Genomic DNA, 27,881 nt, shown 5'->3' on the forward strand with positions numbered 1-27,881 from the left:
AAAAGTACATGATGACTAATGTACTGCTTTGGGGTCAATTCTTAATGTAAACAGTATTTTTAATAGTAATGCACCAGGTCAGAGGGTTCCTTGTTAAATATACTTCGTTAGTTATCAGAAAATATCTTAATATCCAAGCAAATTTTGTATCATAATTGAAATATACTTGACTGAATCGATATTGAACTGAATTGAATTGAATCGAATCGAATCGTGAATCGGATCGAACTGAGTCCTTGAAAATCGAATCGAATCGATCTGGAAAATCTGAATCGATACCCAGCCCTAGAAGGCACCCTTAGTGTGACTTTCTTTTAGGTACCAAATTATCACCTTTTGTTTCTCTGCTGCCCACTTAGTATTTTTTTGTTATTGTTTACCCTGTCTTTTATTTCTATACGCACATGAAATCACTGAAACCAGAAGGTATCTGAAAAAAGCATCTTTAAAGGAACACTTGACCATTTGTCAAACAGTTACTCACTGCGTGTTACGTTTAACAGCAGCAAATTAAATCAGAACATCCTTATAAAATAAGCTGATGACATTGGTATATCCTTTATTCTAGTGTCGCAAGCAGTTGATATTCTGCTTCTGGTTTTATCTACAGATATGTTTTATCCCTGGATTTAAAAATGAACCAGAATGATCAAAAAGAAGCTGATGTAGTAAATGCATAAGATTTTATTTTTTCTGTTATGAATGCACCTGCTTTTATCCGGGGCAGATACTGGTTCTGAGGTCTGTCTGCGTCTGAATGTCCTGAACATGTTTGTGTTGTGGCTGCAGGAACGTGATACACGGCAGCGACTCGGTGGTGAGCGCCCAGAAGGAAATCTCTCTGTGGTTTCGACAGAGCGAGCTTCAGTGCTGGGAGGACAGCAGCAGCAAATGGATCTACTGATGGTCCACATGTGCTGTGTGTACTCTGTCCTGTGGGTAAACCGTTGTTTTTTTTATATTGGTGTCATTACAAGATGGATCACATCATACCTCAGATATTTTTTTGGCTTTAGTAGTTCGCAGCCACACGGGAGAAATTTTTTTTTTCATAAAATATTTTTTTTAAATTTGTCTCAACTACATTTCTGAAATGACTTATAAAAAACAAACTTGCACTAAGTGAGCAATAATTGATCAGTAACTTGACAGCGTCTGCCTCTGTTACAGTTTTCATTGCAGTCTTTGTTTAGTCCAGAACGCTAACTCATGTTTACAGCTTTTAAGCAGTAAGATTAGAATTTAGAGCAATAAACTGACATGAAAATAGATGCATTTAATCCACCCTAAAGCTAATTTCTATTGAAAGTACAGGAAACTTTATTGACCTTACAAGTAAACATGCATGTGCATATGAGAGTTTGCAAAAGGATGTGCATGCTCTATATTTGAAGTTACACATATCATCAACGCACAGTTAATTTGTTCACCAGCTCCGTTTGTTTTTGGCACTTGAAATTAACTCCTTTCATTATTTATGATGAAAAATCTGCCAATATTTCTCCTAACGTCTGCTCGACTTGAATCAATCTCAGTCGACTGAGGAGTCTCAGACTGATGATTTGAATCTCTGACCTTTACAGGGCAGCTCTAGATAACACTGCATGAGCTGTGTGAGAGTTTGTAAATGGTTTAGATATAGTTTTCCTGTTGTTAAACGTGCCCCCCAATAACTCCAATTCACAATAAAGTAAAATAAAAGTTTTCCTAATTAAATCAAGGTAACTTAACCAGCACCAACAATTATTGTTACACATGCATAATTTTCAGTTTCCTGTACCTTCAGATTCTCTAAGGGTGTAAAACACATCGTCACTTGGGACTACTTGAATGTAAAGGGCAAAAGTTTCAAAATAAAATGCTTAACAGCTTTTGAGACGCCTAAAGCTCTAATTTTGTAAACTTATCATGTCAGGCTTTGTTTCCAACTCAGAGAAACTGCACAGTAAAATATTAATATCTCCAGGAGCTGCTTTTGTCACATTTGTGCTTTTCTAAAACCCCATGATGCTGTATGAAATGTATGGGAACTGTCAAAAACAATAAATCTAATCAGGAAATGCTTTTTTTAAATGGTTGGTCAGTTATTTGTGTTTTACAGAGTAAGACATGCACACGTCAACTGTACGTTTTTCAGCACACAAATATGTTTAATATAATCCACACAGATAGAGATCAATGCATGAATTTCCATACTGAACAAAGAGGATGGGCTTCAGTGTGTCTGGAGATTTACAATAATCCCGGTACACATAATGACAACACATCACTGTTCACCTGCTTCACAACGAACCGTCTGATCAACAGCCAGTCAGATGAGAGAAATTAGTCTCGGACTGAACCTTTGACACATTGAGCAAAACCCCTCTGACTGTTCACACGACTCCAACATGACTCTTTGATTTACACCAGGCAGCTGCACCAGATATTTATGATTTTGGGGTGTGTTTTTTACTTAAAATCAGGGTGGACAATGAGCCAACGTCAGATTGGATGCGAAATATTGAAGGTAATGGCCAAAAAGGCCCAGACGTCTGTGCTGAATTTGACCTGACGACTTTGTGACCCAAACTCGTTTCCCAACAACTACAATCTTAAAGCCAAAACAACACTTCTGTATGCTCTCATCGGATTTCACTCACACACACTGTCAAAGACGGCGTCGATCTGTAAACACCTGCATCCGTTAACTCTGTTTAAACATATGGTGTACAATGGTTATGGATCGCTGATTGGCTGTTGGGAAAATCAGACATATTTCTGGTGGAAATGCAAGTCAGTGATGTCATTCACATTTCTTTACCTGCCATTCTTGTTGTTTTTTTTTTTATGCAAGTTGGGGCTTTGCTTTAAGATGAGGTGGAGGCTTCACAGATGACAAACTAAGTGGAGGGAGAGGAGGAGGAGTAACTCTGGGGCAGATGCAGGACAATTGAGGTAAATATAGGAGGAGATACAGTGTGCTTACAGGGTGAATATAAGATCGATACAGAGGAGGGAGGTAGTTATGAGGCTGGGTTACAAGGCTCATGAAGATAGTTACAGTGCCCTGGATGGGACAGAAACAGGATGGCAGGCAGATTACTAGATCAGAGGAAGTACTTACAAGGCATTTAAGTTACAAGGTGACGGGGCAGGAGGGGATATAATAGTTACAGGGGGACGATGCACGGCTTGGAGGGTCGTTTTAGAGCCAAGGGGGAACTTTTACATGACCGGGGATAATTACAAGGTTTGGGTGGCTGGAAGCTTTCGGGGGGCAGGAGGAGATTTCTTTAAGGAGATGAGTGGGTGTGGGTGTTAAAGCATATTCAGGTGTCACTCAGGTATGTAAGACACCTGCCAGACGATGATGTGGCTCCGCTCTGCTTTACACAAAGCAGGTTTTATCTGCGAAGTTCCACCGTTGTTTCCTTCCTCTGTCTCATCATCCTCTCCATCTCCTGAGAAAAACAGGTAAACACAGATTTATTGTGCTGATAATATCCTAAAGTCTATTTATTATTTTATTTTTATTTTATTTATTTCTGTATTTTGGAAGCCAACATACAGATGTTACATTTGTATAAAACATCAGGACATAATCATAGCTCTGTTTCAAATCATTTTCAAAAGCTGAAAAGAATTAAACTAAACATTTTTTTTTAAAATATAGAATTAAGCTTTTATCACAATCTTGTTACAAGAATAGTTGAAGATTCTTGAAATATCTATCAAAAATAATGACTTATCTCAATAAGCCACAACTGGACTAGACTGTGGAATGGGTAATTTTAATTTAATTTTAATTCAATTTTCTCAAATTAATGACTTAATATTGTTTCTTTTGTTATTGTTTTGAGATATTGAGGCATTATTTTGAAGAAAAAAAAAGATTACAACAATGATACAGTATAAATAAGGAAATAATTAATTACCTTGGGAAAATCTATTATTTGTTCTCAATTGTGACAATTCGTTTGTTTTATTTTGTAAAATATACATTTTGTAATTTATTCAGTCTATATCCTGTGTCACTTAATGGAATAGACAATAATCAATCAATAAATAATCAATTGCTGTGAATGTGATAAGTGTTCACTGCCCTCTTGTGGTCAAAGTGGAGAACTGCATGAAGCGCAGTGTTGCAGTTCTCCACTTTGACCACTGGAGGGCAGTGAACAATCATAACATTCACAACAATGATGCAGTATAAATAAGGCAATAATTAATTGTTGGAAATCTATTACTTGTTCTCAATTGTGACTATTCGTTTGTTTTATTTTGTAAAATATACATTTTATAATTCATTCAGTCTATATCCTGTGTCACTTAATGGAATAGACAATAATCAATCAATAAATAATCAATTGCTGTGAATGTGATGAGTGGTCACTGCCCTCCAGTGGTCAAAGTGGTGAACTACATAAAGTGCAGTGTTGCAGTTCCTCACTATGACCACTGGAGGGCAATGAACACTCATAACATTCACAACAATGATGCAGTATAAATAAGGCAATAATTAATTGTTGGAAATCTATTACTTGTTCTCAATTGTGACTATTCATTTATTTTATTTTGCAAAATATATATATCTTTTTAATTTATTCAGTTTATTGTCTATTTTGAAAAATCCATTAAGGGACACAGGAAAAAAATCAATCAATTGCTGTGAATGTGATGAGTGTTCACTGCCCTCTAGTGGTCAAAGTGGAGAACCGCAGGAAGCGCAGTGTTGCAGTCCCTCACTATGACCACTGGAGGGCAGTTAATACTCATAACATTCACAACAATGATGCAGTATAAATAGGGAAATAATTAATTACCTGTGGAAAATCTATTATTTGTTCTCAAATGTGACTATTCATTTGTTTTATTTTGCAAAATATACATTATTTATTTATTCAGTTTATATCCTGTGTACCTTAATGGACTTTTTAAAATAGACAATAATCAATCAATTGCTGTGAATGTGATGAGTGTTCACTGCCCTCCTGTGGTCAAAGTGGAGAACTGCACAAAGCGCAGTGTTGCAGTTCCTCACTTTGACCACTGGAGGGCAGTGAACAATCATAACATGCACAACACTGATGCAGTGTAAATAAGGCAATAATTAATTGTTGGAAATCTATTACTTGTTCTCAATTGTGACTATTTTGCAAAATATATATATTTTTTAATTTATTAAGTTTATTGTCTATTTTGAAAAATCCATTAAGGGACACAGGAAAAAAATCAATCAATTGCTGTGAATGTGATGAGTGCTCACTGCCCTCTAGTGGTCAAAGCGGAGAACTACATAAAGCGCAGTGTTGCAGTTCCTCATCCACTGGAGGGCAATGAACACTCATAACATTCACAACAATGATGCAGTATAAATAAGGCAATAATTAATTGTTGGAAATCTATTACTTTTTCTCAATTGTGAGTATTCATTTATTTTGTTTTGCAAAATATATATATTTTTAATTTATTCAGTTTATTGTCTATTTTGAAAAATCCAGTAAGGGACACAGGGAAAAAATCAATCAATTGCTGTGAATGTGATGAGTGTTCACTGCCCTCTGGTGGTCAAAGTGGAGAACTGCACAAAATGCAGGGTTGCAGTTCCTCACTATGACCACTGGAGGGCAATGAACACTCATTAACATTCACAACAATGATGCATTTAAAATAAGGAAATAATTAATTACCTGTGGAAAATCTATTATTTGTCTTATGTTTGCCCATTCATTTGTTTTATTTTGCAAAATATACATTTTTTATTCATTCAGTTTATAACCTGTGTCGCTTTATTGACTTTTCAAAATAGACAATAATCAATCAATTGCTGTGAATGTGATGAGTGTTCACTGCCCTCCTGTGGTCAAAGTGGAGAACTGCATAAAATGTAGTGTTGCAGTTCCTCGCTATGACCACTGGAGGGCAATGAACAATCATCACATTCACAACAATGATGCAGTATAAATAGGGAAATAATAAATTGTTGGAAATCTATTACTTGTTCTCTATTGTGACTATTCATTTGTTTGATTTTGCAAAATATACATCTTTTAATTTATTCAATTTATATCCTGTGTCCCTTAATGGACTTTTTAAAATAGATAATAATCAATCAATTGGTAAAATACACATCAACATAATTAAGGTATGATGTTTTTCCTCATAGCTCAGTGGTTTGCTGCATCACACAGCTACACCCTAGTGTACAGGGTGTGTGTGTGTGTGTGTGTGTGTGTGTGTGTGTGTGTGTGCGCGTAGTTTATGTGCCGGTGTGATTCCTCACCTATACGGAAGTCGATGTAGCCCTCTCCTCCGCTAAGCACCAATACATTTTGAACACTCTGGGCCTCCGTCTCTTGGGGCGCTGTTGAGCCCTGCCCCTCCGACGGACTGTCCAGCACACTGCCGTTTAACGTGGCCAGAACATTGCCTGTCACACAGACACACGGACAAGAAAAATCAAAAACAGGTTAAAGACTAGGGAGTGTAGTTAGATAGAGACACAGACAGGAACAGACAGGCTTTGAGCTCACCGGGTACGGAGACGAAGAACTTGACAGCATCGCGGTGTCCATGGAAACAGAGCTGGGCTTGTGCCATGGAGCAGTAGGGGATGAAGCTGCCGGTGCTCTTCTCAGAGCCGTCGTCACCGTACACATGGATCACTCCGCCAGACGATGTAGGAGACACCTTATTGGCTGAATAATGAGAACACAGGAGTGAGAAACGAACCAACAAGGAATGCTTACAAGCTAATCATATGTGGCAACATGACACAGGTAAAAAAACCAAACAAAATAATACCCAAAATATCCACATGTTCCCACAGATAAACTGAAAATGAGAAATGATCTTAGAATATATATACAGAACACATCCCTTACATGCAATTAATCTGGTACGCACAAACACATCTTTACATCGTTGATGCAGTAAAGCACAATGACAAATAACATGCAAGTAGAAGCACTGCTCTGATACAGTAAAAGGTAAAATCATGGCACACAGAATTCTTTTGGTGACCTTCAGCTAAATGCTCACAGATAAAAGAGGACTAACTGAGTGTCTAATATTCAACGAGGTTCACATCCCAAATGATAAAGGTAGCTCTGCAGACAAACACAACATTGTTTGAGAGGACATGAAGGTTTGACTGGGTGAAGTGGGCAAGAAAAGGTAGATCACAACAGCAGGAGGGAGGGAGCGCTCCCACTTACCCCTCAAACCAAGGAGTTGTCCCCGGTGAAGGACCACCGCTACAGGAGGCGGAGGAGCAGGAGGAGGAGGAGAGGGGAGTAGAGCAGAGGAGAAAGAGGACAGTAACAGTAACAGTTATGACCAAGACTGTCTGTGAAAGACGGGAAACCACTGAGGTGAGGCAGGAAAACAGAAGGTGGAAAGAAAGACGAGGGAGCTGATGGGAGAAGAGGGAGTACGCTAAAGAAAAACAGATAAACAGAACTGCACTATGGAGGAAATTACCTCAGGGTTGTTTTTTTTTTTTTTTTTGTATGTTTGTTTTAATGATAGAAAACCGCAGACATTGATTAGTCAATTCAGGCTACCTACTGATAAAATGTGATAACATTTGATTATGTAGCTGCTGTTAGTTTCTTCTTCAGTGTATCAAAGTCATGTACACCCAATTTGCTGAATTTCAGATGATCTAAAAAAAATAAATATAATAAAACTGCAAAGTAATGTTCAATTTGTCTTGAACTAAGAAATCCAGGAGAAAAAGTCCTTTTTCTGTAATTCAAATTTTGTATTTATCAATTCAGTCAAATCTGTAAAAAAACAACAGTACTGTTGGAACTCAAAATATCCTCACACACCTGGTAGCTACACATTCCTATACCCATAACAGTAATTCAGCAACCTAAGCAGTACAACTTAACACCACATCGTTACAGTTCAACAGACATATTACAAACAAAAATGCCTACCCATGACCTCTTAAAGCTTTCAACTTCATAGGTGACCTTAGCTAACGTGTTCGTATGACACAATTTCTAACATAGATTCCTTCCACTTTTCAAAATCTGGAGGGGAAGTACTCTCCCAGAAAAAAACTTTTATAACTCATGGTTTAGTGGCTGTAGCACCTAAAAGTGTAATAATGTCTTGAGAATGTAAAAAAATTGCACTTCACCTGATCGAAAATGTTATAAAACACAGTAATGTTATAACTTGACCAATGATGTGATAAAATGTCTTGACTGATATTGTCAAAGGGTTTTAATTTTGTATTTACTTTTAAATGATCGTAAGTATTAGGGTTAACTTTTTTCTTAATTTCAAGTTTGATTTGAAACCCTTTTTAAAATGCATAAATTTCATAAGATCAAGTGAGGCAAAGGAGATGTTACGTAATGGTCGAGCCATTCCTGTGTATCAGCTGCTGCTTCTGTGTTAGCTTGTGCTAACCTCCGAGACATTGAACTGACCGTTCACCAGGAGCAGAACAGCTCCAGAGACGGTCCTTAAGCTTTGTGCCTGTGCAACTTCACCAACAAAAGTTTTCTTATCTTGTGGAGCAAGTAGGGGACCCTTTAATGTGGCCCAAATGTCAATTTCATTACTTTGGGAAAAAAATGTTACTACAATATCAGTAAGGACATTTTGTTACATTATTACCATTATTACATTACTGGGGTTTATTGTATTTCCAAAATGTTTTATATTATTGGGTGCCACACTGGTTTTAAGAGAAAATGTAAAGTTACCACATGGTGGTGCTGCTGGATTCAGATCTTCACCAACAGCTAATCTGTTGACAAGTTTTTGAGATATTCCAGAAATCCAGACAGACAAACAAATCGAAACACAAAAAATCTCCTGAGCTTGTGTTGAGAACTGCCGATTACTCCCCCCCCAAAAAATTTCTAAAATGTAGATTAAAATTTTGTAGTTTTCGTGGACAAAAATAGATGCTCATTTTCACTTTTCTTTTACCATCAGTACGCCATTGTTTGCACTTCCCTCTGAAACAGAAGTTTGTCCACATGTTTAGTTGTGAGTTACTTGTTGTAGGCTGTATAAATGAAACTCACTCTCTGTTAAAGGGATGGAGATGATCACGCCGTTTCCAGTTCCTACCCAGAGACGATTTCCACCAATCAGAAGTGCTGTGATTCGCACAAAAGAGAAGCCCAGCTTGCCAGTACCTATGAAATACAAACAGAGACAGTGGAGTACTGAACAGTGCAACAGGTGACAAACAACAGAATTGTTCACATTTAGCTGTCAAGTTAAAACAAGCCAACTTAATCTCACCCAGCATCTTGCTGACATACGGCTCAATATCAACATCCTGGAGGTGCTGGTGTGTGTGTGCATGGTAGAGACGCAAGGTCGAGTCGAGCCGGATCGACACCCAGACACCATCACCGATCCATGCTAGCTGCCGCACCTGACTCTCCCTGCGAGGATGGGCGTCGAAGGACTTCTACAGAGTGGTGAAAGAATCAGGGGTGGAATAAATTACAATGTTTTTTTATCGCCGGGCTTATTGTTCAGCAGAATGATGTGACTGTGGATTCATAACCCACCTCGATCTGCATGCTCTTGGGCTGGATGACGTGGATCTTGTTCTTGTAGCCGCACCAAACCTTGTCATGGACCACAGCCATGCAGCGGATGGAGTGATGAGGTCGACCAAGGTCCATTAGATGGTAGTTTGACAAATCCCACTGGCCATCTGTTGACGAAACCACACACATATAGTTATGATTAATTATTAACAGTTGACAACAGTACATGGATGCATTCATTCATGAAGCCTATCCCAGCTATCACTGGGCGAGAGGCGGGGTACCCCCTGGACAGGTCGCCAGACTATCACAGGGCAATTGCATTCATGTTGATATTCAAACAAAACATTCAAAATCTCAAGTACCTTCTGATCTATGGAATATGGCGAGGGTCCCGTCAGCGAGGGCAACCAGCACACGACCTTTCACATGTCTGCAATTAGAGAGGAGATGGAGACTGTTGCAGAATGCATAGAAAGACCTTCGATTCAAACTTCAGAATATCCGCCTTCATTTAGAGAGTTAAACCGTCACCACCACTTACACCAGACTGAGCACAGAGTCTTTGAGTTTGATGGAGTGGAGGCACTTCTTCCAGTTTCCAACTGCAGAGTGGACGTAGAGCCTTGAGGGAGAACAGAGGCAAGATACTCCAGAGCAAAACCAAACTGCATATAGAGTTCAAAAGAAGCATGTCATGATATTTATGTGTGTGTCTTGGATGGAAGATAAAAGCACTCCTGTTGAGTCTTTTGATGAAAAAAACAAAAACTTTCTATCTAGCGTGTGACTGATCATTTCTTGCAAAAGTAAAGCGGTGATAATAAAACTATAAACTTAAAAAGATAGCTTGGATTTTTTGAAGTGGGGTTGTATGAGGTACTTATCCACAGTCAGTGTATTACCTACAGTAGATAGATGTTCACACACTCCCGGTTTGGAAAGGCAGGCAGTAGTACCACCATGAAAGTTAAGCAACATACTGCTGTGGATGTGGGCAGCAGCAAAATGTATTTCAGCCACTTAAAAAATCAATATCATTTTAACTGTATGCTATATTTAGAATTTTTTCACTGCTTTACCTCGCCATTACACAGCCCCTTCTGACAGGGAACTGAAGCAGTTATATCCATCTGCACTCTCATCAAAGCCAGACACCATTGACAAAAACAGTTTTCTTACCTCTCTGAACACAGGAGCTGCTGGTCTACTGCTGCCTCAATCAGTTTGTTTGTTTGTGTACTTGTGTGACTTTGGTGAATCTGAACTCACCATTTAAACACCAAAGTCACACAATAACACAAACAAACTAACTGATCAAGGCAGTGATAGACCAGCAACTCTAATATTCTGCAAGGTAAAATTATGGTTTTTGTCAATGAAGTCTGGCATATATAAAAGCTTCAGCTACCCGTCAGAAGGGGCTGCCTGACAGCAAGGTAAGGCAGTGAAAATATTCTAAATATACCATACATCTAAACTGAAATTAATTCTTTTAGGTGGCTAAAACACATTTCGCTGCTACCCACATCCACAGCAGTACATTGCTTAACTTCCATGTCAGACTCCAGCCTGCTTCTCCAAACTGGGGGCATGCCGGGCGACATCAACTGTATCGAATACACTGACTATGGTTAAGTACCTTATACAACCTCACTTCAAAAAATCCAACCTATCTTTTTAAAAGTACAGAAATTTTTTATAATGTGTGTTTTTAAATACTGGATGGCTTCAGCAGAAGTTGCGAGTAGTTGTGCTGAGCAACTTACCAGCCGTTCTGGGCCCCAAGCCACATAGTGGGAGCCACGCTGGTGTAGTTCTTGCTCTCTTCACCTCCGTCCTCTGACTCTGGAGGCTGAGAAGTTTCCTCTTTGGATTGACCTGTGCTCCTATGTGATCAGTCAACATACACACTTATCTTTTCCAGCATATTTCACCATAGTTGTGTAGATCTTTTTGTAATGTACTTAAGGTTATTTATTCATGAAATTTTTGATGGTCTTTAAATGGACAAACTTTGGCCTCCTACCTGTCAGAGGCGTCTGCTGGACGAGGCTGAGGGTCGGTGAAGACGTGCTCAGTAAACGGTCCTGGAGGTCCAGATCTCAGCCCTGCCTGGCTGGCTGTTGACTCAGTAACCTCAGTGGCCTCTGTGGCCTCCTCGGCCGACTGGGCAGGGTGAATCTTCCCATTCATGGGTGGAGCTGTGGGGGCTGAAGCACAACACCATTAAAATAAATAAATAGGCAATCTTGAAAGCTGGACACCTTTCTATGACGATAAAAAAAAGATGCAGGAGAATTAAGGGTGAACCCACCTTGTCCTTTGTCCATTATGGGCGTGTCAGTGCGTGAGGAGCAGTTGCTACGGGCAACGCTGCAGTTGGTGGCACAACCGACAAGAGTGATACCAGCCAGCATGCCCTCCACGCTGCCAGTGTCCTCGCCCCCGCCCCCTGCTCCACCATCACCGGGATCTAACACGATCTCTCCGGCTGGATAGTCGCTCTCACTGGCAGCTGCATACAAACACATTAACACAAGTCTTTATATTTTTGCACATGACAACAAAATCTCTGCAGTTGCAATTAGGTGCTGGTAAAAACCCTTTCTGAATTAATAACAAAAATCAGATTATTTCATACAGATGAAACAGTTAATTTACAGTTTGATAATAATGTCTACTTTCATTTTTACTTTGTATAATTCAGAAATAATAGGACAAAAATTGAGTGACAACACAAAAGTGCAAATCAGTCAGACCCTTAAAAATGCGACTAGGAGAGTCAAACAACAACATTCCATCTCACCTGGCACACTGGAGATGCAGAGTACGTGGGCGTTGCAGACGTTGAACTGGTCAACCAGTGAGCCCGGCTGGTTGGCGTCGATGATGACCACCTTGCTGGCAGAGTGGGTGCTGGTAAGGATCCACACTCGACTGCTCATGGTGTCCGTTTCCTGGAGCTCCTTCGACTGGGCGAATGGAGGAGGAAGAGAGAGGAGACAATAATGTGAGGGCAGACGTGGTTCATGCATGTGTCCTCCATATTTCTGAGTAGTTTAAAGCAAAATGCTCCACTGAAAATCTTTTTTTAACTTATCCCTAACATGTGAATATGTTTCTTCCACATCTATGACTGATTTCTAATTGACTGTGCAGTGTTTATTATAACTAATGAATGTCCTTAAATGGGTTTCTACCTTCCTCTTCTCTGGGGAGTTGTGGCTGCTCTTCTTCCCAGCTCCATTCTCCTCAGCGTGCAGGGGGTCGCTGCTGCCTGGCATTGCTTTGGTTGGTACCGACTCCAGGCTGCTGGCCTTCCATCCTGTCAGGTCCACCCCAGCTGCACACCACAACTACATGCACACACACACATAGTTGAAAAATATGTAATTGGTGTAACTGAGTGCTTGTGAGTGACTTAATGACTGCCGCAGTGCCTTTATTTTAAGTTCAGAAACAGAGACTGTGTATTGTTCTGAAGTAATTTCCCTACAGGTGGGACGATGAAGCCTCATCAAGACTGCATGTCACAAATCAGTCTTGCAGTTACAGCTGAGATACAAGGTAAACGCAGAGAAACTTTCTCCCTTCAACAAGTGAACATAAAAAAGCCTTCTAATGTCAAACATCATTTGCACAGTGAAGGTCAAAAACTCAAGTGAACTAATAAGTAAAACACATTTCAAGATATACGTAGATCTACGGTGGTTCATATGCAGGAAACCTGTCATCCCTGAAAGCCTCACCTTCCTGTTGGGGTCCTTCTCTACCAGAGGACGACAGTACACTGGGACGGGCACGTTCTTCATGCGGTTGTCCTCCTTCTCGTTAGTGGTCTAAAAGCAGGAGGTGATAAAAAGTCACGGGACATACAAAGTGGTGAATTATTGTCTGGTTCCAACAAAACATCCCCAATGTTACAGTTAATGGTACAGTAAAGTTTTTTAGTTTATAAAAGTGTCACACTACTTACTCAAAGACTAACAGCTCTGTAGGGAGTGCTGTCAGAGAATAAACAGGTATCTCTGCCTCTTTTGTAATGGATTGATCTCTGCTGATTACTACACTACACTTCTTTAAAAAAAATCCACTTTGATTACTATGCCCAATTATTCTGCCAATAAATTCTAGTGTAGGTGCACTGGAGATAACCTGATAGGATGTCATGTTGTCTGCAGAAAGATAAGAAAAATTCACCACCAAATACACCTATGGCACCATCTGGTAGTAGTCAGTGGGCTGAGAGCAACGCACGGACTGCTACAGTTTTCACTGCAATTATCTAATTCTACCACAACAGAAAGTTATGCCATTATTAGTAACTTAAAAATATTTCATAGTGGATTATTTCTCTAAGGACAGACACTAGGAGCAAAGCAGGAGTAAGTAAGTAAGTAATGACGACATCAATGTGTTAAGTAGGGCAGGTTGAGACAGACAGAGGTTGAAGGTTAAAAGGCTGAAACAACACCGGCAACGAGAGAGAATATTAGATGGAATAAACTCCACCAAAGACGGGAGTTTATCGGAGAGATGCAGCTGTAAGTTGTGTGTTTGTGTACTGTATGTGTGTGTGTCATATCATGCCACAAAATGAAAAAACGTCCCTTAGTTTTCATGCATTTCCAAAGTTGCACTTCATGGAAAAATTTTACTTAAAACATACAGTGTTGGTTCTTTATTTTAAAAAATGCTCTCAGTTTCTAAACTTGAGGAAATTCTTGTTTGATTGTCTGGGTATGTATTCAGGAAAGTTAAGGGGAGGGGAAGCCGTTAAGGCGCATGCTGGCACTCTGTCGGTCTCACTTGCCTGTTGTCTCTTCAGTGGGCTGTCCTGAGCGCTGTCCGTCTGACCACCAGTCTGTGGGAGACCAGAGTTAGAGCCACCTGCCTACCAACACACTCTGCCCATTGGCCTTCCGGCTGCACAGGGTCTGTCGGCCAATTTAAAGCACACTTCCATGCTATGAAATCATGTTTATGCTTGAAACTAAAGTGGAGAGCATTTTGCTATTCTTAAAGTTGGTGGTTTATTTATAGGATAAGGCACTGTGTTCCTAATGTCGATAAATCCCACAAAAAGACTTAAGCCAACAATGAGTTGATCCTACCCGTTTTGTGGGCGCAAACAAGAGTTCAAGCTTGGGAAATTACGTTCCAAAACAGTTTGGCTGTAAGTCACACTTTGTAAACCTGTCAAAAATGTCAGCATGAGAAAAGCAAGTTGATAGATATGTAAAAAAAAATTCTTTGCTTTCTTGTGTGAAAGTAGGGCCAAACTTTGTACTTCTAACTTGAATGTTGGTTTGCATGTTCAGTGTCACACAAGCAGCAACCACTTGACCTCTGGGCTTTAAAAAACAGTCAACGTGGAAGTGCCAAAAACAGCAGTTCCTCCAATGGCCCCTTGTGGCTGACTCATAAAACAAGCCAATCCCAATAGACTCCCAATGTTAAAATTGCTCAATGTTATGGCAGAAATAAAAGTTACCAGCCTAGTACAAAAGCTATGCATAAAGGCCATGGCCGCTTTGAGCTACATGCTGTCTGCATTGGCACCTTGGACTCTCAGTCAGATCCAATATTCACTCCTCCACAACTCCACCCTCTCATCCAAATATGGTCACCTCTCACTACAAAAATCCAAGATGGCGACAGCCAGAATGCCAAACTTGAGGTTTCAAAACAGGAGTTCACCAGGCCCACAGGAAGTGCACCAAATTTTGAAGCCAGTTTGACAAAGTGGCAAAACCCTGTAATCACAACTTCTGGGTCCTTCCTGTGATACCATGGGGCCCAAAAAGACTTTTTCCTCTAGTTGTTTCATTATTGATCCATTCAGTCACCATATCTGGGACATTTTATACCTGGGAACCTGAAGTTTTTTTTTTACTTCATGCACCACTGAGCAACCTTCATAGGAATGAACGAGGACTACAACACTGTATCCAGTTCTCTTTATAAATCCATGGAGCAGGCAAACCAGTGGTGATGTCACGGTGGATACGTCCATTATTTTTATACAGTCGAAGGTGTTGCACGTAGTGTGGGACACTTGAGTGCTGAGATTCACACACAGTTGCTTTTTACTTAAATCTGTAGTCAAATGTTTTTTAATTTCCCACGCAGAGTTTATCAAAAGTTTACAAAGAGCTAAATACTGCAAAATTATTTCTGCATATCATTTCACAAGCCTGAAATCTTATTGATCATCATTTGAGTCCATAGAGCCGTTACCCCTAGAGACAAGAATTCTCATACAAGTTATTTATGTGTTTATGTTACATGGAGGCCCAGGGAGCACAGAGTCTCTAACCATGTATGATCGGGCACTGTGTGTGCGTATGTACCTGTTTGAAGCGAGATGGCACACTCCAGCCACAGGCCTGCATGATGCCATCATCGCGGCGCATGTGCTCGCGGACCTGCCGGTACTGTTCACGCCGCTGCTCTCGGCGGGCCAACAGTGCCGAGTCACTGAGGAGAGACGCAACACCGTTACTGGCCAGTCTGGAAGCAGCGGGTGGGAGGGAGGGAAGAGAAGAAGAGAAAAAAGCGAAGCATTAGCAGCCTGGCCAGCCAGCAGCAAAAGAGAGAGAGAGGAGAAGCAGAGAGGAGAGGAAAGGAAGAAAATAAAGCACAGGCAGTTGTTAACAGCGTGAGTTAAACTTAGCTTTATTCTAGCTCAAGCCAAGCAAACTGAAAAATCGTGACAAGATTTTAAACATGTTTAGTATTTGTGTTTATGTGTGTCTGTATGTGAGTGATGTATCTGAAGTGTATTATGTATCTGTGGCCTGATGTATTTATGTGTGTCTGTGTTTGTGTGAGAGGTCAAAAGCAAGAACAACTTGAGAATCAGACAATGTGAGAACAAACTCCAATACAAACTCTGCCATCCAATACTTTACATTCAAAACCAGAGAGTATAAGAAATGTTCGATTGTTTTGAAAGTCACGTTCATTATCACCTAAAACACAACAATGTGCAACTTTACACATTTTGCCATTAAAAAGGACCTTATCTTTACAAATAATCTCTTTAAAAACAGTTGTACAACAGCCATAAAAGGCTTTAGAGAAATACTTCACCCCCCAAATGACCATTTTTATATCACTCACTCGCTGTTACATTGAATTTGGGAACAAACTTTGAACAAAAATACTTTTCTTGCATGCACCGACAGTGAATGAAGAATCCAAAAAAGGCTAACATTATTGATGAACTGAAATCATAGGGAGCTGTGATTAACAACAGCTTATTATTACAAATTATTTTGAAATACTATTTTGTGAGTGAGTGACTAACGGACAGCTACTTGACAGAGACAGCAAACTAGCTCAACGACATGGCCAAACGCAAGTATGACACTGAATGTATTGAACTGTGGGACCCCGAACTACTGCCTCGGGACCCCGTGGCTGGACCAGTTGAGAACCACTGCTTTAAAACACCAAAGTCACACAATAACACAAACTAAATGATTGAGGCGGCATTAGACCAGCAGCCCTTGTGTTTAACGAGGTAAAATTACTGATTTTGTCAATGGAGTCTGGCTTTGAAAAGAGCATAGATATGTTTCACTTCCAGTTCAGCTTTAAATAGTAAGGTTTAAGCAAAAATGCATGTGTTTGGGAAATACTGAGCATACGACTGGATAAATGAGACTTGGATTATACTGCATGAGTTGTGTGAGAGTTTGTAAACATTTATTAATCAAGAACAAAGTTGTCTTAAGAATTCAACGAAACACAGGACGAGTACTTGATATAAAAATTATCATTTGGGAGATGAAATATTCCTTTCCCCCCAAAGTCAGATAAGACAATATTCAGACAACCTCCTTAATCACGAATGAAGAGATTTGTCTGAATAGGATGTGAGAGCATTAACAACCAATCCCAGATGAGCAGTGTGTAAACACAGATCGCATCTCTCTGCTGAATACTGGAGAACCTGCTGGAAGCTTTCTACTCTCCAAGCAGCCACAAAGCGAGCAAGCAACCAGGCGTTCAGACCAAAGCAGAGTGAGAAGCAGGTAAGAACGGAGGTTTAGTGTGAAGTGGAGGTAGGTTCAGCGACAGCATATAGCTGGTTGCTACTCACTCTTCAGGGAAGAACTCCAGCGTGCGGTTGGAGGTGGAGATCTGACACATGGTGTGGCTGCGTCGCTGAGAGAAACCAGCCGGCGAGGGTGACTTGTAGTGGATGTTGACGCTGTAGTACGGCCGCTTGACAGGGGGAGGACTGGATGATGAGCTGAAGAGACGTGCAAAGCTGATGGATGGAGGGAAAAGAGAAGGAGAGGTTTTACTTTTGATGGTTTATCATTTGTACAGGGTATTTTTAATTGTTAATGTGGTAATAGACACGTTTTAACTTATCATAATGAAGTAAATGTTGAAGTGATTCGCTGTATTGTCTATAGAGTAATGACACTATCGGCATCAAGGTTGGTTCCCTATAAGCCTCGCTTTCATTATGCTATTTTGTCTGCACCTGGGTACAATCTCGTGAGAAAATGAAGGCTCGAATTACAGCACAAAGAAGTGTGTCAACCATTGTGCAACCAAAAGTGGAAGAGGACAGCACTTTTTTCCCTTGTAGCTATCAGTAGCTTTCCCCAGTGGTCAAAAGAGTATCAGTGTAGTATCTTTACAGTTACTATCCTCAGAGGCAGACGGTGGAACAACCAAAGTAACTGAAGACTGTGATAGGTGCAAGGCTCTAAGGAAAACGGAAAGTGATCTGGTTGTCTTTGTGACCGCGGCACCGACAATAATCAAAAACACCACTTGGAAATGCTGGGAGGGAAAAAAGTTGAAAAGTTGTCTTTCCACTTTAATAAGTTTAATAAAAGCAGAATCTCACAACTGCCAGATGGTGGACTTCTTTTTCTCTTGGATTTGAGGACTCTCCCGAGACGCCCTGAAAGGAAAGAGAGGTGTGTGTCAAAGGAAAAGAAATAACAGAAAAAAGAAACAGAAAGAAAATGAGGACACTGAAATGACACTTTTAATAAACATTTTACATTAAACATGCACCTTAATGCAACATTTAATGACTGCAATAATACGTATTCTGTAAGTTCAGTAGCAAAAAAACACAAAAATCCACTCAAAATAGCTCATTTTCTTGAGTAAATTAGTTGAGTTTGCAGTCTGATTTTGACCGTAGTTTAAACCTGGCATTCCTTCAAGTGGTCATGCAAGTTCTTCATTTCTAGTTTAAAGCTTCATTTCGTCTACCTGATCATTTCTGTCCACCGTACGGCCTCCTGCAGCTCCATCAGTCTCTCCTTGTACTGATTCCTCTCCATCAGCACGCGGGCCATCTCTACCCGGGTGAACCGCCGCCGCTGCGTCATCGTCATGTCCCCGTCCTGCATGGGTGATGAAAACTGGGTACACAAGAACATAGTGCCATTTATTAGTTTAACAAAGTGTGAAAACGAAGATTTACAGGCAGAGATATGCAGCATACTGACAGTAGTTATGTTTTAACGTGTTGAAGTCTTTTTCCACATCAACCAAAAGCAAAGATTAGAGCTGCTCAAGTATTCACCGGAAACTCAGCTAATACGTTGTTTTACAATTTCTACACTGTGAGGTTCCAATTATTCTAGTGATCAAGAAAATAACTGATAGCTCCACGCACACTGATTCAATGTGTAGGGCAAGTGATGCGTAGGGGGACACAGACAGTTTTACTCACATCATCACTTCCTTCATCCTTGGAGTCCCGAGATGCACCAAGAGCCTCTGCTCTTAACCTGCAGCACAAAAAGTAAAAATGGGGTCAAGCAAAATGTATTTCTACTTGTGGCTTGTGAATTTCTTTGACATGCAGGGAGCAAGTTGATGTCACAAGTCCACTGAGGCCTTGTCTACACATATACAGATATTTTCCCCCACCGTTTTAAATAAACAATTCTGTCTACGTAACATTCATTTAGAAAAATATCTCCATACACACTCAAACGCAAACAGACTCCAAACGCTCACCAGTAAAGTGTACAGGCTAACATTGCCTTTTTCAAAGCAACTACTGGAGATTTAATCACCATTGATTCCTTATCGATATAAGGATGAAAGAGCTCAAACATACAACTGATGCTCTGGGCATGTGAAAGTTTTCTTCCGCACAGTAGAAAGCGTTTCAAAAATATCTTAATTTTAGTGACCTAAAACTCTGTCTGGGTGAGGATGAGAGGCCAAAACATCGAGGAAAATATCATGTTTTAAAAATGTCTGTATATATGTAGACAGGGCCTGAGTCACTGAAGGATCTTTTAGTGGGAGAAATTTGGGATTTCAGTCTTTGTTCGCTAGGCCATTGGATCTGCTGTGAGCACAAATATTTTCTGTGGAACTCACCAGTAGAAAAAAATGGCAAAACCACAATTATACATATATATGTCAAGACACAAACATAACATCCTGTGTTTTGCTAAGTATTTGAAATCAGTGGGAAGTCTCAGACACTATTTGATCCTCTCTACTCTCCATCTACTGCAAATTTACTACAATCCGTTTCCGCTCTCTTGGTTCTCACCCCCGAGTGTATCTAATAAACCTTAAGATTTATTGGGTGTTGTAAAAAATGCTGTTCAACCTCTGGAAATGTGTCCAGGTGAGTTTTACAATTTCCCACTTAGCACTTTATGGCTGGAGATGTTTGTCCCACATCAGCTTTAATTTGCTGGTAAGAAGCATCCTCTTGCAATGTGAGCAACTTTCCTCCATAAACACAAATAAGCTGCCACACTTAAATATGTTTATACTGTGAAATCTTTTGCTCCGAACACAGGCTAGTTTTAAAGATATTTTTTTGGGGGGCATTTTGGCCTTTAATTGATAGGACAGACAAGCGTGAAAGGGGGAGAGAGAGAAGGATTGACATGCAGCAAAGGGCCACAGGCTGGACTTGAACCCGGGCCGCTGCGGCAACAGCTTTGTACATGGGGCGCCTGCTCTACCACTAAGCCACTGACGCCCCAAACATAGACTAGTTTTAAAGAGTTTAAAGACAGACATTTAAATTGAAGGTAAACATCGCTGGATTAAACAAACTCCTGCAAATGAGCTGAGCTGGTGAACAGCAAATTAACTGTATCCAGAGACAGTAGAGGGAGTCAGGGATACTCCTTCACAAAATGTTCTTCTTCAAATAAAGTCTCATAGTTAGGGAGTGCACTCAGGAGGACACAGAGTTCCTCCTGCCACTGACTCAGCTAAGATTACTGAATGATCAATAACGGACATTACAGAAGTTTGAAGTGAGATCTGTGATCATACATTTTGTCCTCTGGTTCTCATACTCTGACGTGTCACCAGCGACAGTTTTTCAAGATCGTGTATCGTGTTGCTTCCTCTTCCTCTGTGTCTGTTGCCAGGATGTATTCATTTTGTTACATACTGTCACTGAGGTTTGGATTACAAGTCAACAGTTAAAGCCATTATGTTGAGGGATGAATGAGGAGTGAGTTCCTGTCCTTATTGTCTTTTCACTGCTGTTCTGTTTATATAAAAGGGTGACTTTTTCAACCTGGACCCTTTTTTTCCTGTGTGTTTGTGTCTAAGTGATTAATGGATACAACAATTTTTGAAATTGGGCCAGTACTGAGCGAGAGTGCCGCAGCTGGCAGCCATGAAATAGGCATGTGTGCACCCTCAATTTATGTTCACGAAAAGTCCTTTTTTCTGCAGCCGACAGGCAAAGATTATTGTTCTTAGTGTCTGACAACATTATGGAAAGGATCGCTACAGAGATAGACCTTTTTGTTAAAGAACAACATCCTTTCTGTTTAACCAGAAACAGCCCAGAAATCGCCATCGCCAAAACCACCCGACTCCATTTGAATAAGCAGTAATTTTAGCGTGCATAGAGCCAGCATACTTTCACATCTAACTGGGTGAATTAAGGGTTTATTTCATCCAAACCAGAGTTGGTGATTGTTGTAACAGTGGAAAGACGGATCAAGATAGCGTTTGTGAGTTTTATTTTGTTTCTATCGACTTTGAATGAAGTGTGTTTAACAATTACTGTTTATTTAAATGGGGTCTGGTGGGTTTGGCAATGACGATTTTGCGGCTGCTTCTGGTTAAACAAAAAGGATCTTACTCTTTAAAAAAGTAGAGATCCTTCCCATAATTTTGTCAGACACTAATAATAATTTGAGCCCGTAAGTGCCTAAAAAGTCCTTCTATTGGACATACATTGACGGTACATAATTGCCCTGAGTGGGTTCACTGCAGTCTGTTTCTCTAGGATACTTCCACATGTGGACTGGAGGAGCCAGGGATAAAACCACTGAGCAGACGACCTGCTCCATCTCTGACCCCAGCCGCCCCAGTGCAGTGCTGTTACCCACTGCTGGACTAATTAAAAAACTTCTTGTTGGTCACTTAGACACAAAAACATGTGAACAATAGGGACCAGGTTAAAAAATAACGCTGTTGTCGCATTTGACCTGTTTATTGTTGTCTGTAGCATCTCCAAATATATATTTCTCAACACATTACGGATATGAAGGAGTGTATTGTTTTCTTCCTGAACTCATCATGTTATTTAAAACAAACTAACACCCATCTTCCTATTTTCACCTCTTGAGTTCTTCCTCCAGCTCCTTGACTCGGGCATCCACCTTGTTCTTGGACTGCCTCACAGCCTCCAGCTCCTCCCTCAATACCTCCTGCTCCCCCGACAGCTCGTCCACTTTGGCAATAAGGTCATTTTTCACTATGTTGAGAGCATTTCTGTTGAGCAAAGAGCAGAAAGATAAGTAAGATACCAACAAACAACATGTATGGTGGAAAAAAGGTGGCCACTAACATAAGCAAAAATCAGAGCATAAACAAATCTTTCAGTTGTTGTGAAACACATCTGGATGGATGTAAAGGTGCATATCAAGGATGAAGATTAACACTAACACAGACACAAACATTTATCCTCTTTGTTTCTCTTACTTGGTCTCTAGGAGCTGTTTGTTCTCTGTCAGCAGGTTCTCCACCTCCTTACCCATCCCTGAAACAGTCACATTCACGTCTCCGTTACTCATCACACACAGTAGACAACATCCATAAATCAATAAATCCATTGATTGATCAGCAAAATGCATTTGCAAGACTTTCTGTGGCAATGTGGCCTTTCAGACCAGCTAGGGTAAGTTTCAGTTGTGGTGAAAAACCTCCACAAAAGTCAAAGATTTAATAATAAATGAAATAAAAAATGAATGGACAGATCATTGATTTAAGCACTCGTTAACAAGGAAGCTAGATCGGGTTGAAAATGAAGGTTTGATGTTACATACTGGGAGAACAGTGAGTAAATACTTTTCCTCGTGAGACAGACAGAGACACCTGGGAGGAGCCTGAAGCAGCTTTAACTAACATTTTAACTTTTACTAGCTGCCATCTTGTGAGAACATTTTGGCTCAGTACAACAATTCTTCCCTTCAAAAATGGACTATCGATTGCTCCAGCTCCATGAGTGGATATATATTCAGGGTTCCCTTCTAACCACGATGGTGTTATAGGTATACTATGCAGGAATTGTTGGCTTCTGTTTGCCAATGGAAGTGAAGCCAACCCCAGATTCACCTCTGTTCACTATATTTGTGTTTTTTTTTCTGCACTGTGTCCATAATTCCTCTTGGATGCATGCTGCTGGCACCTGGTCTCTACCTTTTTATCTCACCTGCACACTATGCCCAGAAATGTGCCAAGCATAGCAAAATACAGGCAGAGTGCAGAGTCTCTGCAGATAAATACACTGCCACTAACTTCTAGTGGGCCATAAGTGATAATTGAGATGGATTACTTTTGTACGAGACTGCATAGTATATCTTAAACATCATGCTCAACCTGTTAACTTTGTTATTATATATTAATTTTCTTTATTACTACCAGGCAACTGAAAACTGTACGTGCAAGCAGCAAGCACTGTGCAACAGAAGCCAAGCACACAAACTTTAAGCAAAAATTTCAACACAGAAAAATAGACAAACAAAACCAAAAAGCCAAAAGGTCCTGATACTGAAGTGTCAATTAAAAAAAAAGACTGTTAATGGTTACTCCACAGAGTAAAATGGTCCTTGTTGGACACTGGACTAGAAAACTCTGATCACGTATCACTACATAAACTTTACAGAGGCAGAAAATAAGTGCACATCTTCCTGGGTTCAACGTGTGTCAACTTTAGGCAGCTCAGACAGAGTTTTAACTGAAACACTTGACTTGACTTTACCTAAAATTAATCTCTTAATTTGGAAACTTTGAAGGTGGTGACTTGGACAGCCTAAAGATTTATTTTTTTGATGAACAGATGTAGTTATGACTCATCAATTTGTTCTAATGCTTTCACTCCCTCTGTGTTCACTGCAGCTAGTGGACACAACATCTTAATACGACCCGTTTATACTCTAAGAAATGCTATTTCGCTATAATTTCCTTTATTTGGGGTTTTGCCTCTTTACCATTAGATTATTCTCCAGTAGTGTTTTCTTTCCAAACATATAGATTAGATAAGTGGTTCCCTACTGGTGGGTCGCAGTCTAAAAGTGGGTCGTTGAATGGACTGCAAGTGACTTGTCAAGTTTGAAGTGCTGTTATTTTTCTGTAGAGTGAATGACTAACGGACAGCTACTTGACAGGGACAGCACACTAGCTCGACGACATGGCTAAACACAATTATGACGCTGGATGTATTAAACAGTGCAGACCTTGAACTAATAACTAAGGAGAAATCTGACCAGCTGGGAACCACTAGATTAGATTATTGCAGTGCTCTTTTTACCAGCCTTCCGAAACAGTCAACTGAATTTTTTTTAACTTATTCACAATTGTGCTGCTTGACTTTCAACCAACACAAGGAAGAGAGAACATATTACCCCAGTTTTATCTACACTCCATTAGCTCCCAGTATCTTTAAGAACAGATTTGGAGGTTCTTTTACTTGGTTTTAAGGCTCTTGTTGGCTCGTGACTGGCCTACATTGCAGAATCATTGTGGTTCTATAATCTTTCACAAGCTCTTAGATCTTCCCCTGCTGGGTTTTTGTCAACTATGCTAAAAAATTATAAAATACCCTTCCAAAAGCTTCAAGAGATGGAGCCTCAAAAAACCTTTTTAAATGACAGCTGAAAAAAACAATTTATTTAGTTTGGCTTTTAATTAATGTCATTTTTTTTTTGCTTATATTTCTTTTATTAACTCTCTCCTTTTTACTATTCTTACTGGTCTCTGTTCTTATTACTTTCACCGATATACATATATATATACGTGTGTATATATATATATATAGATATATATATATATCTATATATATCATACAGTCTTTTAATTGTATAATTTTGTTGTCCTTTTTGCTTTGATTTTATTGTGTTGCATCTTTACAGTTAAGCACTCTAAGCTACATCTCTTGTATGAATAAATAAAGTTTATTATTACCATTTTATTCTAGTGTTCTACAAACGAGCAACTCCTTGTTGATTAATATATATATAAATTAAGTGTGCAAAGGTGGCACATAATGTAAATATAAAGCCACACAAAAAAACGAACACAAAGAAGGAACCAGCAGGATGTGAAAGCTGGAGGCCAGGGAATGACATAACAAGCAAATGTGACCATGAACGTAGGCAAGGTGTGCCTTACCGAAGAAATCATCACGGACTGGAGGCAAAAGAAGAAGAAGGGAGGGAGGGGAGAAAGGTCGGAGAGAGGAAGAGGAGAGGCCACAGATCAGAGTGGAAAAAGAGGAGGACAGGAATGGAAGAGAGAAAAGAGAGGATGCTGATAAGCATTTAGTAATTTGGACTTAAAGAAGAACAGCAGGGCTGAAGAACACAAAAGCTGCTGTTTGGCCCTGACACTGAAATAAGATGAGTTATTCAAATATCAGCAGATTTATTTTAAAGTCCCAGTGAAACAGAGTTTTCAGGGGCGTATTGCTTCTGTGAAATGATGTATATAAGCCTGAGAGAGATGTGCCTTTTAACAAATATGCAGACTGTATCTTGTGGAAATCACTTAAGATTAAAATAATTTCACTGTGACTTTAAAGGAACAAGAAAAAAATGTTTTACTGTGAGTGTATGGATACCGGGCATCTACTGTATCATCAAAAATTCCAAATGTCCAATTGATAATAATTAATAATAACATTTTAATAGTTATGAGTACAGTAAGCTGCCTTTATCTAATTTGTATACACTGGTTAATATTTACTCTTGGGTGTGGAGGTTAGAAAATAAAGAGAAGTCGAGAGAGTTAAAGAAAAAGATACCAACCAATGCATGTTCAGATACACACCTGAGAACTCGCCTATGGGTGTCACCAGCAGAAGCACATAAAAAAAGGGAAAAAAGGAAACGGGTGAGAAGTTATCAGATGGACAACGAGACGGATAAAATTTCCCTTTCTATTTCTGCTGTAAAAAATCAGGGACAATAAATCAAAACCTAAAAAAATATAAATTAAGGGAGAAACGAAATCCACCCTTAAAGTGTAATGGCCCAAAAACAAAGACTGACAACGCACATCTAAGATAAATAATAAGCATAAACATGAAGTGAAATGAAATCTGATAAAAAGAATAAATTCAACTTGTAAAAATAAGAGCTGTTTAAACTTGCAGCCTTTAAAACGGGCTGCATTAAACATGCCTCTGCCCCATATAAAAAAAGTAGAACGAAAAAGAAATAATAAAAGTAAAACTGCATGAATGAGCAGCTGGAGTTGGGGGTGCAGCGCAAGAGGGATTGTATGATTTTTCAGGATGTGACAAAGGGATGAGCTGCTGGCGTGGAGTGTATTCCAGCCTCAGCCATGCAGGTAGAAAATAAAATCAGAGTCAGTGCAGTGGCACATTCACACAGCCTCACATGGAGCTCCTGCCCTGCAGTAACGTAAATCCAAAACATTTTTGTAATGCGCACATGCATCCACTATTGCTTCTCTTTCTTTGGAGCTACACTGAATCTGATATTACTGAGTAATATCACACAGTGGCATGTTAGCATTCAGTAAAAGTCTTAAGCATCACTTTCACTAGATTGATTTAAAGGAGGCAGCCATTTTCAGGCATTCTCTTTGAAGTAAAATACTTGCACTGACCAATAGAGATAGATTTGCTTTGCTGCAACCATCAAATTGGTTTCATGGCAACATTTTCTTCAACTTTATTGCCAAGCTTTAAGAGAAGTATTTTAACTAATAAACCTATGACTGCAGCAAAATGTAAGGCAATCAAAGTTTATACCTAGCAGCTCTGCGCCTGCATCTACATCTCCGATGATGTCCGACTTGGCGTCTTTGATCTCGTGGTAGAGTGAGTCGGTGTTGATGCCGAAGGCCTCGTTCACAATGCCTTGGGAGGGACTGAAACACACATCAGATTTCATTAGACAATAGCTGTGTGAGAACAAAAACATTTTTCTCCTTTAAATTATGACAATTTGGTCCTCAGAGTTCACCAGATCAAATTCACACAGGTAAACAGCACCAACACCATCAATATATAATAATAATAGTAATAATAGTAGTAGTAATAATAATAATGATAATAATAATAATAGATGTAATAGCTGAGGAAAAACCCACCAGTGAACCTGTCAGTCACCATACAATGCACATAACATACATATTTCTTATGCTTTCTCTAATTTTATTGTTGTTTATTCTACCGGTGTATATTGTAGTTAAATTTTCACACTTACATCCTCAACACAGTGATGACATATTTTATTTTAATATTTTGATTTTTATATCTTAAGTACAAGTGTTTAACACAGTAGCCCAATGCACATTTCATATGTCATACCTATTTCCCCCTCCGTACACACGGTGGTCCACACACATGTCCAGGTCAGGGGTTGAAATCTCCTGAAACTCGGACCACTCATCACTGCTTCCCATACCTGGCAGGGGAGCAAAGTTTAAAAAGTCATTATCTCAGATACTACAGGTTTAGACGGAGGACATATTTGGTGACCCCCTCTTACCGATGCTGACATTCCTGGTTTCCTGGGAAACCTGCACCTCCATATTCCGGCTGAGCCGCTTGGCACTTTTCCTGCGGTTCCCAGCCCGCATCCCATCAAACTCGGATTGCGGGAGGAAGCCCTCGTTGATGGGTGTGACAGTGGCAGAGGGGACGGAGGAGGTGGGTGTGTTGGACTTGCTCCCTGTGCTGCTGGGTGTGGCCGCCACTGAGTCTGACTCTGACCCATCCTCCTTGGTGGTTTGAGATGATGACATGGGAGCAGGAGACAAACAGATTTATATGAGCATCATACAGTGAAGGCAGGTACTTATTCTTTATTTCTAGCAGTTACTGGTAGTACGGGTTTACTGTTG

The 27,881-nt window shown here is 39.9% G+C and overlaps 2 protein-coding genes across 18 annotated transcripts in view; one reads left to right on the forward strand and one right to left on the reverse strand.

Annotated features, from left to right (window-relative positions):
- The window catches only part of nme3 (NME/NM23 nucleoside diphosphate kinase 3), a 6,037-nt gene extending 3,964 nt beyond the window's left edge, over nucleotides 1-2,073 (forward strand). The window contains exon 5 of the mRNA XM_050070338.1: nucleotides 790-2,073. Within this exon, the coding sequence (XP_049926295.1) occupies nucleotides 790-904 (115 nt within the window). The 3' untranslated portion in view covers nucleotides 905-2,073. The remainder of the gene's footprint in view (nucleotides 1-789) is intronic.
- Nucleotides 2,074-2,125: 52 nt separating this feature from the next.
- mapk8ip3 (mitogen-activated protein kinase 8 interacting protein 3) overlaps nucleotides 2,126-27,881 on the reverse strand; it is a 41,073-nt gene continuing 15,317 nt past the window's right edge. For 9 of the 17 annotated variants that reach the window (XM_050069523.1, XM_050069521.1, XM_050069527.1 and 6 more), the window contains 28 exons: nucleotides 27,527-27,758; nucleotides 27,346-27,442; nucleotides 26,785-26,903; nucleotides 25,836-25,847; nucleotides 25,179-25,196; nucleotides 22,491-22,548; nucleotides 22,128-22,280; nucleotides 19,237-19,294; nucleotides 18,771-18,922; nucleotides 18,394-18,450; nucleotides 17,629-17,799; nucleotides 15,872-16,031; nucleotides 14,332-14,382; nucleotides 13,268-13,357; nucleotides 12,719-12,874; nucleotides 12,325-12,490; nucleotides 11,833-12,033; nucleotides 11,545-11,728; nucleotides 11,285-11,404; nucleotides 10,060-10,140; nucleotides 9,881-9,948; nucleotides 9,534-9,682; nucleotides 9,259-9,430; nucleotides 9,036-9,149; nucleotides 7,200-7,238; nucleotides 6,516-6,680; nucleotides 6,266-6,412; nucleotides 2,126-3,443 (listed from right to left, as the gene is read on the reverse strand). In XM_050069523.1, coding sequence (XP_049925480.1) covers nucleotides 3,319-3,443; nucleotides 6,266-6,412; nucleotides 6,516-6,680; nucleotides 7,200-7,238; nucleotides 9,036-9,149; nucleotides 9,259-9,430; nucleotides 9,534-9,682; nucleotides 9,881-9,948; nucleotides 10,060-10,140; nucleotides 11,285-11,404; nucleotides 11,545-11,728; nucleotides 11,833-12,033; nucleotides 12,325-12,490; nucleotides 12,719-12,874; nucleotides 13,268-13,357; nucleotides 14,332-14,382; nucleotides 15,872-16,031; nucleotides 17,629-17,799; nucleotides 18,394-18,450; nucleotides 18,771-18,922; nucleotides 19,237-19,294; nucleotides 22,128-22,280; nucleotides 22,491-22,548; nucleotides 25,179-25,196; nucleotides 25,836-25,847; nucleotides 26,785-26,903; nucleotides 27,346-27,442; nucleotides 27,527-27,758 — 3,315 coding nt within the window. In that variant the 3' untranslated portion in view covers nucleotides 2,126-3,318. The remainder of the gene's footprint in view (nucleotides 3,444-6,265; nucleotides 6,413-6,515; nucleotides 6,681-7,199; nucleotides 7,239-9,035; nucleotides 9,150-9,258; nucleotides 9,431-9,533; nucleotides 9,683-9,880; nucleotides 9,949-10,059; nucleotides 10,141-11,284; nucleotides 11,405-11,544; nucleotides 11,729-11,832; nucleotides 12,034-12,324; nucleotides 12,491-12,718; nucleotides 12,875-13,267; nucleotides 13,358-14,331; nucleotides 14,383-15,871; nucleotides 16,032-17,628; nucleotides 17,800-18,393; nucleotides 18,451-18,770; nucleotides 18,923-19,236; nucleotides 19,295-22,127; nucleotides 22,281-22,490; nucleotides 22,549-25,178; nucleotides 25,197-25,835; nucleotides 25,848-26,784; nucleotides 26,904-27,345; nucleotides 27,443-27,526; nucleotides 27,759-27,881) is intronic. The other 8 variants (XM_050069525.1, XM_050069534.1, XM_050069533.1 and 5 more) reach the window with 6 other exon arrangements.

Source organism: Epinephelus moara, chromosome 18 (assembly GCF_006386435.1).
Source record: "Epinephelus moara isolate mb chromosome 18, YSFRI_EMoa_1.0, whole genome shotgun sequence".
In the NCBI taxonomy this organism is placed as follows: Eukaryota; Metazoa; Chordata; class Actinopteri; order Perciformes; family Serranidae; genus Epinephelus; species Epinephelus moara.